The 19,516-nt window shown below is 40.9% G+C and overlaps 2 protein-coding genes across 2 annotated transcripts in view; both read right to left on the bottom strand.

The window, feature by feature from the left end:
• The window catches only part of LOC142493091 (visual pigment-like receptor peropsin), a 72,031-nt gene that overhangs the window by 40,115 nt on the left and 12,400 nt on the right, over positions 1 to 19,516 (bottom strand). The window lies entirely within an intron of this gene.
• Positions 6,269 to 7,734, bottom strand: LOC142491857 (uncharacterized). The gene is made up of 2 exons (XM_075594674.1): positions 7,684 to 7,734; positions 6,269 to 7,320 (listed from the first exon to the last, which is right to left on the bottom strand). The coding sequence occupies exons 1-2, from the start codon at positions 7,730 to 7,732 to the stop codon at positions 6,269 to 6,271; spliced, it is 1,101 nt and encodes a 366-aa protein (XP_075450789.1). The 5' UTR covers positions 7,733 to 7,734.

Here is a 19,516-nt window from a genome sequence, read left to right as displayed (position 1 = left end):
TGACGCGGATACGACAGGGACAGGGAGAGGGACAGGCCGAGGGACAGGTAGAGGGACAGGAGATCAGAGGAGAAGACAGAGGAGACAACTTGTGCCTCGTCCGCGTCTGTACAGGGAGAGAACCCTGTTAGATGGGATGAGTGAGGAGGAGATTGTAAGTCGCTATCGTTTGAGTTCAGCAGCAATCTTAGCTCTTTATGAGGAGATAAGGGGGGATTTAGATTTTTTCACAGCCAGAGGTCGTGCAGTCCCTGGGCTTGTTAAAATGCTGTGCTCATTACATTATCTTGCTTCCGCGTCATACCAGACAACTGTGGGCATAGTGGGCGGGGTCTCGCAATCTACATTCTCGCGGGCCTTGACCCAGTTTCTCTATGCACTCAATAGACGCGCTAGGAATTATATTCATTTTCCTACAGAGGCGACAGAGTGGCTGGAAGTCAGGACTGGCTTTTATAATATAGCAGGGATACCATGTGTGCTGGGTGCAATCGATTGCACACATGTTGCTTTGATTGCACCTAGTCAGAGTGAGCATGTGTACCGCAATCGGAAGCACTACCATTCACTCAATGTACAGGTGGTATGTGATGCCACGATGAGGATAATGCATGTGGTACCCAAGTTCCCTGGTTCCAGTCACGATTCCTCTATCCTGAGGAACTCTTCAGTCTTCCATGCGTTCGAAGAGGGACATTTTGAACCTGGTTGGCTGCTGGGTGAGTACATATTTACATGTTCTAACACAAAACACATGTTGATTTAGGAATGTTGGCATTGTACAATTTGATCACTAATGTCAGCTTATGTGTGCTCCATTCATTATAGGTGACTCAGGATACGGAATTAGGCCGTGGCTCTTGACTCCGGTGCTAAACCCTCAAACTGAAGCAGAGGACAGGTACAATGCAGCCCATATATCTACAAGATCTGTTATAGAGAGGACATTTGGCCTACTCAAGACCAGGTTTAGGTGTCTGGACAGAACTGGTGGGGCTCTTCTATACAAGCCTCAAAAAGTGTCTGATATTATCCTTGCCTGTTGCATTTTGCACAATGTTGCACTCAGGCACAATGTACAGTCAGACCTAGCTGAGGCTTTGGTAGACGAGCATCCCACCCATGTAGCTGCTGAAAATGAACAAACAGCCAGTGGTGGCCAGACACGACAGAATCTCATCAATTCATTTTTTTCTTGTAAGTACAAACTCATATGTTCCTAGTACTACTTTTATAGTTTAATTATGTTATATTAACAATAATGTTTCTTTATATAACCTTCTGTTAGGACACAGATGAATATGGGTTGCACACCTTTCTTTTCTCTGCTGTGTGCACAAAGGGATGTGGCACCGGTATGTTATTGTTGCACAGGTTATATAATCCCTCTTCAATTGTACTTTAGTTGTGTGTATGTGAATACAACTTGGGTAACAAAGCAATAATATTTTAGCATTGTGTTATTCCTTATGCTAAGACAAAACACATATTATGCCCATAATCATTCATGCTTCTAGTATGCTTACATACAATGTTATTGGTGCAGTGTAACATGTACATCCAGATGATGTGTACACCAGGCTGATTTACATTTTGAATGTCATGAAATATACATGGTGTTGTACATTTAACACCAAATACACACTTTGCTGTGTTGTTTACGGTACTGAAGATGGCATGTCAATGTTTGCAATTTATATATTGTTCCTTTGCATTATAGGTATATCTCCAGTATGACTGATCATGGTATGTATATTTGCTGACATCTCTCATAAGATGTGGCTACCTCAATCTTCCTATAATTATTGGAACTAAAAACCCAACATATTGGTTTAAACACAAATGTTACATATACTGTATGTACTTTCTGTATCATGTATATGCATTTAGCTACTCTTGAGCTTTCATGTGCATTGTATTACAAAATGATTACTCACATTTCATCACATTTTATGTAGGTTTCCTTATAATTTCCATTAATGTAATATAGAGGTGGTTGGAGAAAAGGGGATAACTGTACTTATTTGTTTACTTACGGGAGCACATTCATCACTAGCATAGACACACTTTTTAAGACAACTGTTTGTGTCTCTATCAATTGGTGTAGGATCCATGTATAACACCGACAAATGATAACACCAGCTTTATTATGGTAGCTTATATCATCATATTGACTATACTATGTATTTCTAAACGATTAATAAACACAGTAAACTATAGTTAGTTAGGTTAATGAAATATACACAGAAACGTACTTCATAACATGATGGTGATGTCATATTCAGAACATCATGCATTGGAGGGGACCATAACATCTGGCCAGTAACATTATTTGCTACAGTCCCAAACCATTTTATCTACATACCCATGTAACAAGAGATTTTAAAAATAAATGGCTACTTGGTTGTAAGTGTCCTTTACATTGGGAGAAGGAGTGGCTCAGTGAGTAAAGACACACACTGGCACTGATAGTTTGAAGCAGGGGAGTCTGGTTCAATTCCCGGTGTGGGCTCCTTGTGACCTTTGCCAAGTCACTTTATCTCCCTGTGCCTCATGCGGCAAAAAAACATTTGTACGTTCCACGGGCCAGGGACCTCAGGCTGAAACATGTGTCTGTAAATCGCTGCGTACAACTAGCAGCCCTATACATGAACATGCTCATATTATTATTATTATTGTTACATAGTTTCGACAGTCATACGTTCCATTACATATTAGAATACACAAATGTGTTAGCAGAGTGGGAATGGTTGTTATATATAAAACACACCATGTCATAAAATGTTAGTAGTCATTAAAGAACACTCAATAAAAATTCATGAGGCACTCTTTTGCAACATCATTATGTTAATTAAGTGCTTATGCAATATAGGCATAAGGGTATCACATTTTTAATTGTTTGTTAATAAGCGCTGCAAGCAATATAAAATTAGTTCCATATGTAGTATAGTAGTCGGTGGCTCCTCCTCACAATCATCTCATATAAAGGTAGACTCTTCTGAAATCATACATTGATCCGATTGTATGTTCCCCGACATCTCTGAAATACAGCAAACACATGATGGTCAAAGATGGCACCTTACTAGATATGCATCCGTGACAACGCGTTACGCAGCTCTATATGATTGTGTACATACACACGTCAGTCACTTATATGTTAGAAGTAAAACTGTTCATCAGTATGTAATGTTTCTTTAAATTTGTAGCAGGCATAACTATGTATAAGAAGTGAACGTTGCCTGTATACTGAAAGATGTGCGCGCACATCTTTGTGTGCGCACGCACTTCACGCTTGGCTCCACTAACTGTTAGCGCATGCGCAAAACAAAGCGTACGTTGTGCGTTCAATACATGTTGAAAATACCAGTAAACATAACATCTTTATTTCAAATACAATGAAGACGAAACTACATTCGTTCTAAACGAGTACATCTGTATTCTTTTTAAACAGACGTGTTTGAACAGAAAGCACGGCCGATAACACAATGCGCAAATGCAATACGTGTGACGTCATGTTAAGCCAGCGTGAAACGCACGCTAACACTCCTCCCACTCAATTAACATTCGGCTAACGCCCAGGGTACGCCTACAAACACTGAGCCGCACGCATCACACACTGCAGTTACCGTTACTATAACAAAACATGACAGCCAATAGGCTTTGAGGCGCGCACGTCGCTTGGGGGCGGGACTTACATCACTAATCCTTTTTAAGGACGCCTTGGCCCATGACAAGGGTCCCACGTCATACGTGGTGGACCCGGTTTTCAATGTTGTAGATGTTGTATGATAACAAAACAGGTATGTGTTAGAGTAATGGTAAAATGTTGCTAATATGTTTAAAGGGATAGGAAAGTACGTATATTTATTCCGTCAGCAATGTGTACTACTCTTTCAGGTCCTACTATATTGTATTAGGAAACAATTTGTTTGTGATCGCTACATGTTATGCAGTCTGCAATGTTACGCTGTATCCACGCATTGAAAGTGAAAATGGTGGTTACAAAAAAAAAAAAAATTTAAACGCAGAGTCAACGCATAACGATTGTTATATTTACCATTCTTCTAGAATTAACTCTTTGCCTGGCTGCAACTGGTCGCTCCAGAAATGCAAGCCATTTTCATCCACGCTTAACCCAACCGCTGAATCCAGTATGGCACATATCTCCTCCAGGATGCGCTCATAGGAATCGCCACTGCTTTCTTCAAATAATTGGTCGGGAGGTAGGTTCATTTCTTCCGGTTCCCATTCCAATGCAATTTCAGCTGAAAGGCTTGGTACATAATCATAGTACTTTTGTTCTTGTACAATGTGGGTTTCAGGAATGGAGGCTGCAGATATTGCAGCACGTATCGATTCAAACGGATCAGTAGTAGCGGATACATTGCTATTGCCATTAGGAATAAATATGCCTTTCACGACAATATAAGTGCCGTCTTTCAGGAGAAATTGTTTTTCCGGGGCAATCTTCCAGAAACCATAGGTGTGTTGTAGCTTATCCTGGTCACGTTCAAAAAAGTCATTACTTGATAAAGTGAATCTTATTGAGGAATTAAAATTCCGTGCATGCTTACGGTCTTGGTAATAAGGATATTTTGCTCGAATGAAATCATCGATTTGGCGTGTGCTTGCTTTCTGTCCGCGACTGTTCAAGATGGCTTCACAGATCATGTACTTATACCCTAAAAGGGGATTAATATTGTTAACGAATTCATCAGCCATGTCTGAGTAGCACAAAAGCTGTGTGCAGGTCTGTGTTATTTGCTCATCAAAATGAATGTGCTGAATGGCTAACAAACTCCTGTTTTTCCTTGTCAAGGTCAACAAAAGTAACTACTTTGACTCCTTATTTCAAACGCCAATTGGATTTGTTTGTCTAATTGGGTTAACAGTTGTGGTTCGTGATATGGGACTGTGGGAGAAACATTTCTCCTTCTTTTATCTCGTTTGTGAAAAACATCCCTAGACTGTGAATGCGTTCACATAGTGTTTTTTTGAAAACTAACAAAGACCAGTGTGTGAAAATATTTCTTAGCCAGGCATATCAGTAAAAACACACCTGCAAAAAGAAATGTTTTTTCCCCGCTTACATTTCTGTGTGTATGTGAAAGTCTGGTTAACTCCCTGTCTGCATGAGTTTAAATACGTGTGTATATATATATATATATATATATATATATATATATATATATATATATATATATATATATCTCTTATAAAAATATATATATATTTATATATAATATTTTTTTTTTTTTTATATTGCAGGAGTACACACAACATTGATGGCATTAAGTATACCTTGTATGAAACCTATTTAAATGGTGAGAAACATGATTGAATGAAGTAATAAACATTTGTTTAAGCACAATACTGTTAGAGTCTCATACTTAGGATATTTCTCAAACATTAGGCCTGTATTATTAAAATAGTGTGCTTTCACAAGGAAGCATGAAGTGTATTAGTTTGTGTATACCAGTTTATATAGTAATATATATATATATATATATATATATATATATATATATATATATATATATATATATATATATATATATATATATATATATATATATATATACACATATATACACACATATATACATATATATACATATATATACACACATATATACATATATATACACACATATATACATATATATATATATATACACATATATACATATATATATACACATATATACATATATATATATATATATACACACTCACACACTCACACTCACACTCACACTCACTCAGTGTGTGTGTGTGTGTGTGTGTGTATATATATTATTATACATTCTGAGATGTTATAGAAACGAACACACAACTGATTAAAGGACAAAATTACAATGGCCAAGCAAGGCAAAGGTAAGTAATAATTTACACATAATCCTGCTGTACACGTACAAGAAAGATGTTTGCACTTACTTAGGTGTTTTAATAATTGCATGTGACTAATATGCATATGCAATTCTTACATCAATTAACACACCCAAATGCAATGTTTTGCTGCAAAGTCAATGGCAGCTTCTCTAAACTTAGCAACTGGCTCCTGGTGGACCATTACTGAACAGACGATTACAACATAAATATTTATAACACAATTAATTATGAGTGTTAACATTTCCAAAACTTCACGTGTACAAGAACATAGTTGAAAGTTTGGAAACAACACAGTCTTCAGCATACATACAATAGTAATTAGATAATCTGAAGTCAACAAAACAAGGCCAAACACATATTTTCTGAATTATAACATTTATTTTTTTTGTTCCTTTTGCGAGCGAGTAACAGGCCTGCTTGTTGTCTCTTGAATTTTCCTTTTTCTTTTGCCACCAACTTTAGGCACAACAGAGCCACTTTGAGTGGCCTCTGGCACTTCACGGGCAGGGCTTGTGGCCAGTGACTGTTCACCTACGGGGCTTGTGGCCAGTGACTCACCTACAGGGCTTGTGGCCAGTGACTCACCTACAGGGCTTTTGGGCAGTGATTCACCTACAGGGCTTTTGGGCAGCGATTCACCTACAGGGCTTTTGGGCAGCGATTCACCTACAGGGCTTTTGGGCAGCGACTCACCTACAGGGCTTTTGGGCAGCGATTCACCTACAGGGCTTTTGGGCAGCGACTCACCTACAGGGCTTTTGGGTAGTGACTGTTCACGGACAGGGCTTGTGCCCAGTGACACATGTGAGCAAGTTGGTAGACACTGCACAAGTGATGGTTGGTCTGTTTCATGTGTGTCTTGTTTTGTTTTTGTCGCCTCCTTTGTAGGTGTCTGCTGCTGAATTTGTACAGATGGCAGCGGTAGGATGTCATCAGGAACCTGCACAGCAATGTCTGCTACTTGACCGGTAACATTTGGGCCTGGTGAATGAATATCAGATGAATGTGGTGAAAACTGACCTGCATGAACAGATCCTGGCTGGGAGGTGTTGAATTGTGGTACATTAGTCATTCTCCAGTAATTAGCTTGTGTTTGCTGAACAACTAATGCTTCGAATGAGGTGTTGATTTTTTGCAACTGTTTAGGCACTTCAATGAAGACTCTGTGGAGATGTGCCAATTGTGATACTGTTTCTTCCTGCAGTCCAATCATCCTTTCCAGCACTGTCATCATGTCTGAATGGCGACGATTTTCTGCGTCCACTATTTTTCCCTCTGAAGCTACAATTGCATCGTATGTGGAAGTTGATGGACGATTTGGCGGTACAACAGTTTCTATTGGCACCTCTTCATGGTCACATGATTGTATTTCAGTCTCTTCTGTGGCGTCATCCTCATCATACTCATCATCCTCATCACCATGATGTTCTAAAAAGAAATGTACACATTATTAAATGGCATGTTAATGTATGCTGTGTTACTATGTAATTGTACTGTGTCCTAAGTAACACCTAACATGTTAGCATACGTTTTATAACCTCATTAAAAACTACCTTGACTTACGAATAATGTTTGGACTCAGTATGAAATATGAATGAATGAAAAGTTGCTCTAAACTCAGAAGTCCTACATGATAATTAACATCACTAACACAATACATGTTGCCTTACACTTAATTTTCACTGACACTAAGTAATCCTATTTAAAGAAGATGTGCAAAACAAATAATGCACATGACAACATAACATATAGAAGAGCACATATTATATGGCCAGCAAATGATACACTCACCTTCTAGTAGTGTTGAGCTGGCTGACCCAGGTGAAGACACTTGTTCCATCTCAGGTGACACATGTCCTCCAGGGGCAACTATATATAACAATAACATAAGTTTTACATTTACATGTGTAAATATTGAACAAACACTTATTGTATGTTCTGTATTTATGATTAACTAACAACATCAGTTCCTTAACCGAAAATGTGTGTGAAAGTGAACATAAATAGTTGTAATAACACTGTACATGCCTGTGTACTTAGAATTTTTGAGTTCCCTAACATACAACATACTATGTTTCTGCAGTAAAGCGTGAGGATAAATAGATTAAATGAGTACATAAAAATCATATGTTGTGTAGTGATATCAGTATCATAATGTACATAACTATCATGAGATGACCATTCACAATGGTTATCATGAAGGTGGTCATATTGCAAAAAGTGTTGTTTTTGGTAGAGGATATGTGTGGTACATTAATCGAAGATGTGGCACACCTGAATGTGGCTGTGACTCAACAAGACAACACATGCATTGTGTGATAATGTGTCTTTCATAGTAGTTCAACTATAGATATGAGTGAACTAATGTGTGACGTACGCTTTGATAAGTAATGAGTTGTTGGGGCATTTAGTAGCTAGAGTTAAGCTTTCAAATGAGTGTGATTAACTTCAGTTGTGCTATTCAGGTTGTAAGAAAGGTATTCCCTTCCCCAAAAAGCCTAATCAGCCACACCTTTCAATGACTTGAAACAGGTGCAAATGGTGTGAACTAAGTTGACCGTGAAATGAGGCTGTAATTAGTGTGTGTGCTGAACCCCACCCCCTCTGTTGAAGTGTATGCTGTGATGAGATATTAATTGCAGCTGCTTTAACACAATGGTAGATGAGCTAAGTAGTCATCTGCAGTGTTTAAGTTATGAAAACAATGACATAACATATGATACGTGTGCCTCATTATGCTGTTTGTATATGACATAAAGCAAAAATGGACCTTTTCATAAGCAACTATAGATGTGTTAGTGCCAGTGATGTTTGTAGGCCGTTACATGCAATTTCTTTGATGCATGCTTAAAATAGGCAGTAATGTCATGTTTGTCGGAGTAAAATCAATAAAATACACAATAATATGATACATATTTCTGTTCTGTACCTGTAGCTACTAATAATTTCTCATGAACATGTGTTACACGTGTACTACCCTGTTGTTCCCCATCTTCGCCCACCATCAATTGCTTCCACTGCAGCTATGCATTTTGGGAATTCACATGTAAATGAGCACGCAATGGCACGTGCTATATTAGTTACTGCTTTTAGTAGGACTACTACATATATGTCTATTTTGAGATATATATATACAGAATCAGACATATACATATATAGATGCAGGTATGCTTATATTGTGAAGACAGTATAAAAAGCAGTGTAAATATGCAAAATAACTGTAAGCAACGACACGCCTAGTACAGTAATATTTATCACCTGCTGGAAATTGTGACGGATAAATTCCAATGTCACGGTCACCAGCCAAGCCTTCCACGACGACGGTAAGTAATTTTGGCCGAAGCAGCTCCTCCAATGGAGTCAATATGAGACGTTGTGGTGTGGGCCCACCTCCAGTGCCAGTAGCATGCACGCGTTGGTCTTGTATTTTCTTTTTCAATTTGGACCTAATATCATCAAATCTTTTCCGACAATGATACTTGTCCCTAACACTATTCCCACAGGCATTGACACCAATGACTATTGTGTCCCACATTTCTTTTTTGCTTGCTGCACTTGTCCGCCCTTGAAAAACATATAAAAGATATGAGGTAAATTAATAATAATATAAGCACCAGTTTCCTACACTGCTAGCTGTTCCAAGAGATAGCAAACATGCTGTTTTATGTGTAATATGTGCAGCACATGAGCATTCACTACTAAACCTATACATGTAAGCAAGGTTGCATTCATATTGTATGCAGTTCTGGCAAATTGACCGCCTGTGTTTATTTGTCCTTGTAAGGCATGATAAAAAGCTGTGTTTCCACACTAATGAACATAGAAAGATATTGTGTACCCATATTTGCATATGAACAAAACTCAGATGACCTAGGATCACATGTATTTGAATAATAAATGTAAAGTTACACTTACCTACTAAATGTCCATAGAGACTGTCATAGTGCTCCAGAATGCCAGTGACAAGAGCCCTATTTTCCTGGTCATTGAAGCGAGGATTACGTGGCTTCTCCACACGTTTTTTCCGAGCAGGTTTAGGGTCAGAGCTTGGCTGGTGCTGACTGGACTCTCCTTCTTCCAATGGAAGAGCCTCCAAAAGCTGGCCACCAGCAAGCACGCCACCACCAGACACCCCATCAGCAACTGCGCCACCAGCAGCACTCCCAGCACCAGCACTCCCACTCCTAGCACCAGCACTCACACTCCTAGCACCAGCACTCCCACTCCTAGCACCAGCACTCACACTCCTAGCACCAGCACTCACACTCCTAGCACCAGCACTCCCACTCCCAGCAACAGCACTCCCACTCCCAGCAACAGCACTCCCACTCCCAGCACCAGCACTCCCACTCCCAGCAACAGCACTCCCACTCCCAGCAACAGCACTCCCACTCCCAGCAACAGCACTCCCACTCCCAGCAACAGCACTCCCACTCCCAGCAACAGCACTCCCACTCCCAGCAACAGCACTCCCACTCCCAGCAACACCACTCGGTGCACCAGCAACATCACTCCCCTGAACAGTACGTTCACTCCGACGCGTACTCCCACGAGTAGCACTCCCACTCCCACCAGCATCACTCTTCCCACGCTTTGCGGGCATACTTCCAGCACTCACAAAAAACAGACAAGAAATGTACAGGCAATCACACGAAACACTTCCACATATAAAACAAGACAAAGATGTAAACAAAACAACAAAGGACAAAGCTCACCCAATACACAACAAGTCTCTCAGTCAATATGCAAATCTTCAATCGTCCAGCTCTGTGCGTCTCTCTCTCTCTCTCACTCCCAACAACACAGAGAATGATTAGCAGTACACGTTGCCTTTAAATATGGCGCGCAATCAAAAACATGCTTGTTTCGCCTGATTCAGCAAGATTTGTGATTGTGCAACCTAACAGCACCCCGCCACGCACGCCGATACACCTGTGTGTGATCGGCTCATCATCGTGAGAGTGGGCGGATTTGTTTTCTGGTTGATTTTGAATGTATTCGGCACTTACTGCATACGGAGAGGGAAAAACGCCAATAACATCACTAATCGATAAGCTTGCCGATTTCACATAATCGTCGCTTACTGCATGAGGCCCTAAGTGTGAAATGCTGTAATTTAGGAATCCATATCTCCGATTCCGGAGGGACCAGAGGATCAGGGTTTGGGGTATCTGTAGTCACTGCTCCGGCATCACTGCAGAACCATCCTTGACCCTCTTGGATGAACCCGACGGAGTATGGACCCCTTTGAAAGTTCGGGACTTTTTCCCATTGATTCTAATGGGGGAAAAGCCGCATGGTGAAAAAATGACTAAGTGTAAAATGTTGAAATGTGTAAGTCCATATCTCCGGTTCTGGAATGCCCAGAGGGATGGGATTTGGGTGACATGTAGCCAAGGTTCCGGCTTTAATGCATGCCCATTTCCAGCCCCCTCAGACCAACCAGGCGGAGTATGGATGACTGTAAAGATTTGTGGATTTTCTCATAGACTTCAATGGCGGCGGTTCCCCATTGAAAGTCTATGGTAGGAAACTCCATTGACTACAACGGCAGAGTTGCTCCATTGAAACCCATGGCGGCGGAGCCCGTTGTTTTCAATGGGGATTTAGTGAAAGGCTGAGATTTCTTTTAGCGGAGATTTTTGTATTAAAATGAAAAATGATTTAATGTGCATTTGTGTAACTCCGGCTCCATAGGTCGTAGCAAGTCGCTTTTTGGATCATATGGTGCCCCAGTTCCGGCCATTAGAACTGGGAAGTTTGGTTCTGCTAGACCCAGTGGAACCAGATATTTTAATACGTTTATGTTTTATGCTTAATACTGTATTCTAAGGTATGGACAAAGACTTAGGGGAAATTCCTTTTAGCAGATGGCCCAAGAGGCGCCCTAATGTCTAGGATTTAAGTGTTGTTCAAAGGGTCTTGTCACCCTCCCTGTTTACCTAAGGGCGGAGGAGGCTCAAGCCAGAGCAGTCTTTAAGTGTCCCACTTCACACCTTTCAACAAAGGTTTTCCTGCCAGAACTCTAAATGATAGACTGGCTGGCATTCCTGATGCAAATGTGGGGCTTCAGAAATGAGACCCCAGAGTTCTACTGCGCATGTGCCAACTAGCAGGGGGGCATGGGTCAGAATGCTTTCCCACGTTAGTGAGTGGCTGGAGGTAATTGAAAACCAATCCCCTGTGCTTAAGGTTAAGAATAGAGGGACCAAAGATATATAAACTGCTGTTCCCTATATTCCTTTGTTCTTCATGTTCCTCATGCAAAGTTCTTCATGCAAATGTTCTTCATGATCTTCATGTCTGCATGTCATCAGGCCTGTGTCTTTATGCAAGGTCTTGGGATGATGCAGGTATTGCTGTATGACCTGTGTGTCTTGCTGTGATGTCAACTGAAATATATGGGAGAAGTGGCCCAGTCTGTATCCTGATGGCCTTCTGTCCTAATCTCTAAGTAAGTGTCTATATTTTGCCTGTTATTTGTACATATCTGTTGTGTTCACCTTTATCAAGGAATAAATTACATCTTATCATATCTAAGTCTCGTCCCAATTCAAACCCAGGTATATATATATTTATATTTAGTTTTGGTGTAAATTACAGCCTGTCATAAGCTATCGTGACAAGTGTATATGTATTTTATTTTGGATCTGTTCTGAAAATGCAGACGGCTGAGTAGCCTAAGCATGGCAATCAAAAGTTAACTGCCTTGATTGTTACCCAATGTCTAGGGATTAAGTATTAATCAATCAACAGACTCTGTTACCTGAGGGCATGGGTTAGTCTGTTAGTCTGTTGTCTCCACATTAGAGAGTGGATAAAGATAATTGTTCACCAATAGGCTGTGTTCAATGTTAAGAATAGGGTTGCACAGGTATATAAACTGTGTCAACCCTACAGTTTTTAGTTGTGCTGGAGTTGTGCTTCAGATACCATCTTGAATGTCACTGGATTGCTGGAGTTGTGCTTCTGATCCAATCTTGACTGCTGGAGAATTGCTAGCTGATACTTCTCCATCCCCCAACCCTAAGTAAGTGTTACCTTCTTGTCTGTTAATTGTACTATATTGCTGTGTTCACCTTATTTAAGGAATAAATTATATTTTATTATATCTAAGCCTCGTTCAGTTCAACCCAGATATTTGGTGTTCATTATATCTTGTCATAAGCTACCGTGACATGTTGGAATATCCAAAACTGGATGCCGAGAACACTCGGTTTCTGGGTTATTCCTTTTCTACGCAAGCGGGTCGAGTTAAAGCCTTATTCCTTCTTCCCGTTCAGATCAAATGTTGCAACATTTCCCTCTCCGTCAATATGCCAATCCCTTCACTGCCAACGTTTTGCCTCAGCTGAGGAAGGGAGAAGATGGGAGTGGGGCTATAGGATTTAGGCTCTGCACTTGCATTAAAAAAAAACAAATACAAAAAGCAAGAGAGACAGAAATAAATTAGATGAAAGGGGCAGCCAGAAACACTGACAAGAAGCAAGCACAGTAAAATGGACAAGAAAACATAGATCAGATCATACTGATTAACCCTTTATAAATGTAAATCTATAATTATATATATTATATATAATAGAATAGTAATTATAATTGTGTATAAATAGTATTCCAAGTTGCTATACAGATAGCACCATCTCCACCCTCTATTTCTGCTAGTACACTAGCCAATAACTGCCAGTTGGTTCTACACCCTTACATTAAACCAGTATTGGGTATGCTAGATGGCATAAACATAGCACAATCTGACCTCTTTGTACTCATTACTAATATACCAAACCAATAAGTGGAGTGGTTTAACTCTTAAATTACTCCACTGTTGGGCATACAGATAGCACCATCTACTCTCTGCTAGTAGACTAGCCAATAATTTCCAGTTGTTTTAGCACGGTTACATTACACATCAGATAGCACTTGTACAACCAAGCTTTTTTATTTAAAAAAAATGAAGTGGTGGAGAGGGAGAAGAGCAGAGCCCTGGACTTAATTTACTTTACATACACTAACAGGTACAGTATATACTGTATAAGCATTAACATACAACAAACTTACTTTAATCAGAATTAGGGAAAGGAAAAAATATGTGGGGAATAAAATGCATCTCAGAATAATGTCTCTATATTTATTTTTTCCCCATTATTTTTCTGTGCAAAACAGTGTCATTTTCAAATACACAATACATACATGTCACGATAGACACCAACTTTTACCAACACATTTATATTTCTGGGTACTTGATTGAATAGGACAAGGAGCAAAATAAATTGCGATTTATTTCCTTGATAGACAAACACACGACAACTTCATAATACACTTAAAACAACACTTACTGGGGTGGGGAAACAAAATAAATTGTCTTTTCCACGAAAGCGCAAGAAATGCAGTCTTTGAGTAAAAGTAATGTGGCTAGATCGCAACTTGCCGATCCAATATCTTGGCCACCACAAAGTATTTCATAGCAGTTCATGGGAATTCGTTTGCAAGTCCTCAGGGCTAACGAATTCCGTAGTTTGGGGTAATTTCTTGGTTGCGTTGTCATTAACCCCTTGCGTACTGGAACCGTGCCGCTGCGCTTGAACGAAATCCTCCGTGATGCGTGGTTACATCTCGACTTGTAATAACAAAGAAGAAGACAACTTGGGATAGCTCGGTGGGCACAGTTAACCCACCAATAGCCGCGTTGCCCGCAGTTTGCAAAACCGGGCAAAAAGGCTTCCCGGTTTGCAAAGCGCATGTGTCGGCTTGACACCCAGGCAACTTAGCATACCTGGGGTAAACCCTTTTTCTGGCACCCCCTAGTCTGAGGTTTGGCTCGAAGTTGTCAATGGCCCGGGATGTGCCACCCTGCAACATCCCAGCCAGTTTCACACCTTGGATCTCTGGGCCTTTTCATTCCTGCATTTCCCATAGACTTAGAGTCTTGCACTCAGCAGGACCTCTTTGAAATGTAAGATGAAAAATACTCCCAGCTCATTCACCCTTAATACATTTGCATGTTAAAGGAATTTTTCCCGGGCTTGCAAAAACAGTTCCTGCCCATACAGTTTAAATGTAGTTTTTACACTCTTTAATAAAACATTCTGTTCTGGGGTCTTGTCACTGTAATTTTTATATGTGGGGTCATGTTTTATTTTATTACATATGCGCCCCAAAAACCAGGGTGCCTCCGTTCTCAAGTTAGCCCCCTTACTTGAAATGCCGGCTTCGGGAACGTAAATTCACCGAATTCTCACTTCAATTGACACAGTTCCCACGTCTATTGACTGGCCGCCTTCCAAGTTAGAAAGCTAACCGAGGAACGGATACATTCTATCGGTAAAGCTAACCGCAAACCACTTATCCAATTGACTTGTGGTTATAGGTCAAACCAATAGTAAATGAATACCCATGCTTTACATAAACGGCTTAACCGCAGCCACGCGTATTCAATCAGTGCCTACTGTGGTGCTCCATACTCCCATCTTGTGATTCTACAGAATATACTGTAGCAGGCAATACATTTTCTTTTACTACAGCAGGCTGGAAATGGACTGCAAATGGGGGTAAAAACGGCTGGGACAGGGCAAACACAGCAATGTATGGCAAATAACTTTAACCCCTTCATTCCCAATGCGAGGGGAGGATGAACAGCCGGGTATAACACCTTTATTCAGGCCTGCCCACCTCCATCCTCGCCACAATACACACAGACTCTACCGCCCAAATACACATACACTACCCCCCAAATACACATACACCACTTCCCCCCCAAATACACATACACTACCTGCCCTGCAAATACACATACATTACCCTCCAAAATATACACACACCCTACCCTCCAAAATATACAAACACACTACCCCTCCAAATACATACACACACACACATACATACACACTTACATTTGGCCTGCCTCTCTCCTGCACTGTCCTGGATTGCCGCTCACCAGATGCTGCCTCTCTCCCTCACTGTGCTGCCGGTGGCTGAGGGGGGTCCAGCCAGCACTGGTTGGGCCTCTTGTTGCCGCCGGGCATTTTTCCAGCTACTGGCCTGCCTCCTACACTGTCCCACGCCGGGCCTCTCGTTGGTGTCGATGCGTGCCATATGATTCCGACGTGGGACAGTGTAGGAGGCAGGCCAGAAGCTGCAGAGATGCCCGGCGGCAACAAGAAGCTCGACCAGTGCTGGCTGGGCCCCCCCTCAGCCACCCCTCAGCCACAGTGAGGGAGAGAGGCAGCAGCTGGGGAGAGGCAATCCAAGACAGTGCAGGTGAGCTGCATGTAGGTGCAGAAAGAGCTGCAGGTTGCTGACCCCTGGCCTTTGACAATATACAAGTTTAGGGGAGAAGATGGGTGGAAAGGAATGGTGAACTCGGTGCTCACCATAAATCAACATTTAATCTTGATCTCCCCAAGATCATGCATGGGGAGGGACCATAGCAAGTTTTGGAGTGAATGTGGGGAGAAGGAATAGTGGGGCGTGAAGTGATAGCTTAGGTCTCTATGAATTGTTAGATGGAGGAGGGGGGAACAAATGTTGTGGTCCAGGACTCTTGATCAACCCAAAATCATGGATGTTGAAGGAAATAGCGGGGGTCCAGAACTCATACATAGCTTGGGCCCCAATAGCACTCCTTATAGGTTGACCATATGACCTGGTTTAGTCAACACAGTCCCGGATTTTCATTAAACGTCCTGGTGTTCCAACAATGGTCTCTAAATCAATGTCTCAGTTTTTAGATTTTGCTTGTTTGGATGGTGGTGGTGGTGGTGGTGGTGGTGGTGGTAGCAGAGGCAGTCGAAAAGGGCAGCGGAGGAGGATGGCGGAGGCAGAGCAGGGTGGGAGTGGCAGCAGAGGAGGATGTCTACCCAGAAGTCAGTCACAATTTCCGGTGTTTGCCGCCATAACAGAGTACCCCCTGCTCCACAGGTAGGAACTTTAACTGAGAGGGGAGAATGGAGAGAAAGAATATGAGGAGAGAGAATGGGAGGGGGGCAGAGAATGGGAGAGAAAGGGAAAGTTGGAATTGGGGAGAGAGAATGGGGGGAGGGAGAGAGAGAATGGGGGGAGATAGAGAGAATGAGGGGAGAGAGGGAGAAATGGGGGGAGAGAGGGAGTGAATGGGAGGAGGAAGATAGAGGAGGGAGGGGGAAGAGAGGGGAAGGGGAAGAGTTATAAAGGGAGAAAGTGTGTGTGTAAGAGAAAAGGGGAAAGAGAGAGAAAGGCAGGAACAGAGAATGGGGGGAGAGTGAGAAAGGGCGAGAGAGAAAGGAAGGGGGCAGGGGTGGGAAAGGAGAAGAAATAAAGAGGGAGAGGAGAGTTTGTGTTATGTTAGGAAACTGAAATAAATCAATAATACAGCATAAATGGGGGAGCTATTAGACAAATACTATTATAATATTTATTTTGAAAGTAATGTCATTTGTTTTATAAATATTTTTTTTATGTGTACTTTTGAAAATCTGGTCACCCAAACTGTTTGGTCAAAGTGTATTACAATGTGAGTCTTTGATAATGTGTCTCTATAAATGGGTGTGAATATGCACAAGCCATCTAGAATTCTCGACACAAGAATTGAATCATTGAGATTTCCGCCTCATTTTTCCTACTTCCTGTTAACCCTATAGTGACCTTAATTGCGAGCAGCAAGAAGTGAAAATTAAATTCCATTATTGATTATATTTCTCCCTTCACAAAATAATGTACTAAATAACTGGGAAATATTAACTTGGTATTTTTAATGGGAAGAACTGCACTTTTTTTTTTTTTTTTTTTTACACCATTCAGCATTAATGGTGTGGCAGCTGTCCCTGATAATGTTGCTAATGTTTCTTTCTAATCCCATTTTAACAGAGTTAGAATGGATTGAAAACAGATTGCTAAAGTATCCACTGGGTCAATTTTGTCTGCTGTACTAATCCTTCCATTATCTGCTAATAAAGCTGTTGCATAAGTCAGGGAATCTACATCTGACTTTTTTGTCCTTTGGTTTTTGCTGAGTTTTTACTTCCTGCTCCATGGAAAAAAACGTGTACGCTTTATTGTTATTGTTAACGTTGTTATAAATAAACCGATTATGAATGAGAATCTCAAAAAGGAAGACATTAGGAGCCATTTAAATGTCACAAAAAAAGTCACTAATCAGTGCTTTTTGTGAACCTTCGGCAGAATATAAAAAGTAGGTATAATAGGAAATTTTGTCATTAAACCCTTACTGATTTTTAAGGTGATTGTACCGTGTGAACTGCATTCTCCAGGATACAGTCAAACTGCCGAAGGTTCACAAAAAAACCCTGAATCTCCCTGGCAGGCCCATTATGGCAGGGATAGGGAGTTTGAGTGAGCCTATCTGTCGCTTTATTGACGCTTTTCTGTATCCCATAGTGGAGACTTTACCAACCTATCTCCGTGACACTATGGACGCCCTGTCCAGGCTGAATGAGATTACGGTAGATGGGAATGTAATTTTAGCCACATGTGATGTGAAGGCTTTATAAACCTCCATTCATCATCAAAATGGCCTCAGAGCGTCACACTTTTTTCTATCCATGACGAATTTGTCACGCAATTTAGTAGACTTTTTGATGGAGTTAATGTCTTTCATTTTAACGCACAACTATTTTGTGTTTAAGAACAATTTTTATCTTCAGTTAAGAGGTACTGCCATGGGAGCCACATGTGCTCCCTCGTACACTAACCTCTTTATCGAGTCTTTATCGAAGCTAATAAGGACATGACGGATTGGGTTTTGTTGTGGTCGAGATACATCGATTACATCCTAGTCCTCTGGCAGGATACTGCGGAGGATTTTGGGATGTTCATCGATGTTCTCAACCACAACAACCTAGATATAAAATTAACATCTAAACACAGTTCTAGCTCTTTCGATTTTCTAGATCTGTGTATCAGTATTGACGTCAATGGTCAGCTGAATACTGATATTTTTAGAAAGGAAACTGCCACAAATGCAATCCTACATGCTTCTAGCTCCCATCCAAGGCATCAAATTTCGGGAGTTCCTATTGGCGAATTCATTCGCCTAAAACGAAACTGCTCTAATCCTAGAACCTTTGATTCAAGTGCAGCAGAGATGAAATCTAGGTTTAAATCAAGAGGGTACAGCCAATCTGTAATAAAACAAGGCTATGAACGTAGCAAAAACATGAGTAGGGCCTCCTTATTAAAACCTAAGATTAAGGACAAAAATACTCCAAACAAAATAAGGTTTATTGGGACATTTAACCAACAATGGAACAATTTGAGAAGTATTTTGCAGCAACACTGGCCGATCCTCATGATGGACCCTTATTTAAAAGAAGCTTTTAGGCCGAGAGTAGATTTGACAAGTAGGCGATCCCCCAACCTTAGAGACAAGCTGGTTCACAGCCACTACATTTCTCATACAAATCCCACCTTCTTGTCTTCTTTTGACAAGAAGGGCTTTTTTAAATGTAATGGCTGTTCTGCCGGTAAATTTGTACGGCAGACTTCTACTTTTTCTGACAGCAAGGGAATACAACAGTTCAAGATACACCAATTCCTGAACTGTTGCTCTAAGGGGGTAATCTACTATCTCACATGCTCATGTAATAAAATTTTACGTGGGCATGACCACCAGAGAGGTTCATTTTAGGATACT

Source organism: Ascaphus truei, chromosome 4, assembly GCF_040206685.1.
Source record: "Ascaphus truei isolate aAscTru1 chromosome 4, aAscTru1.hap1, whole genome shotgun sequence".
NCBI classification, from domain to species: Eukaryota; Metazoa; Chordata; class Amphibia; order Anura; family Ascaphidae; genus Ascaphus; species Ascaphus truei.
This window is presented reverse-complemented; position numbering and strand designations above follow the sequence as displayed.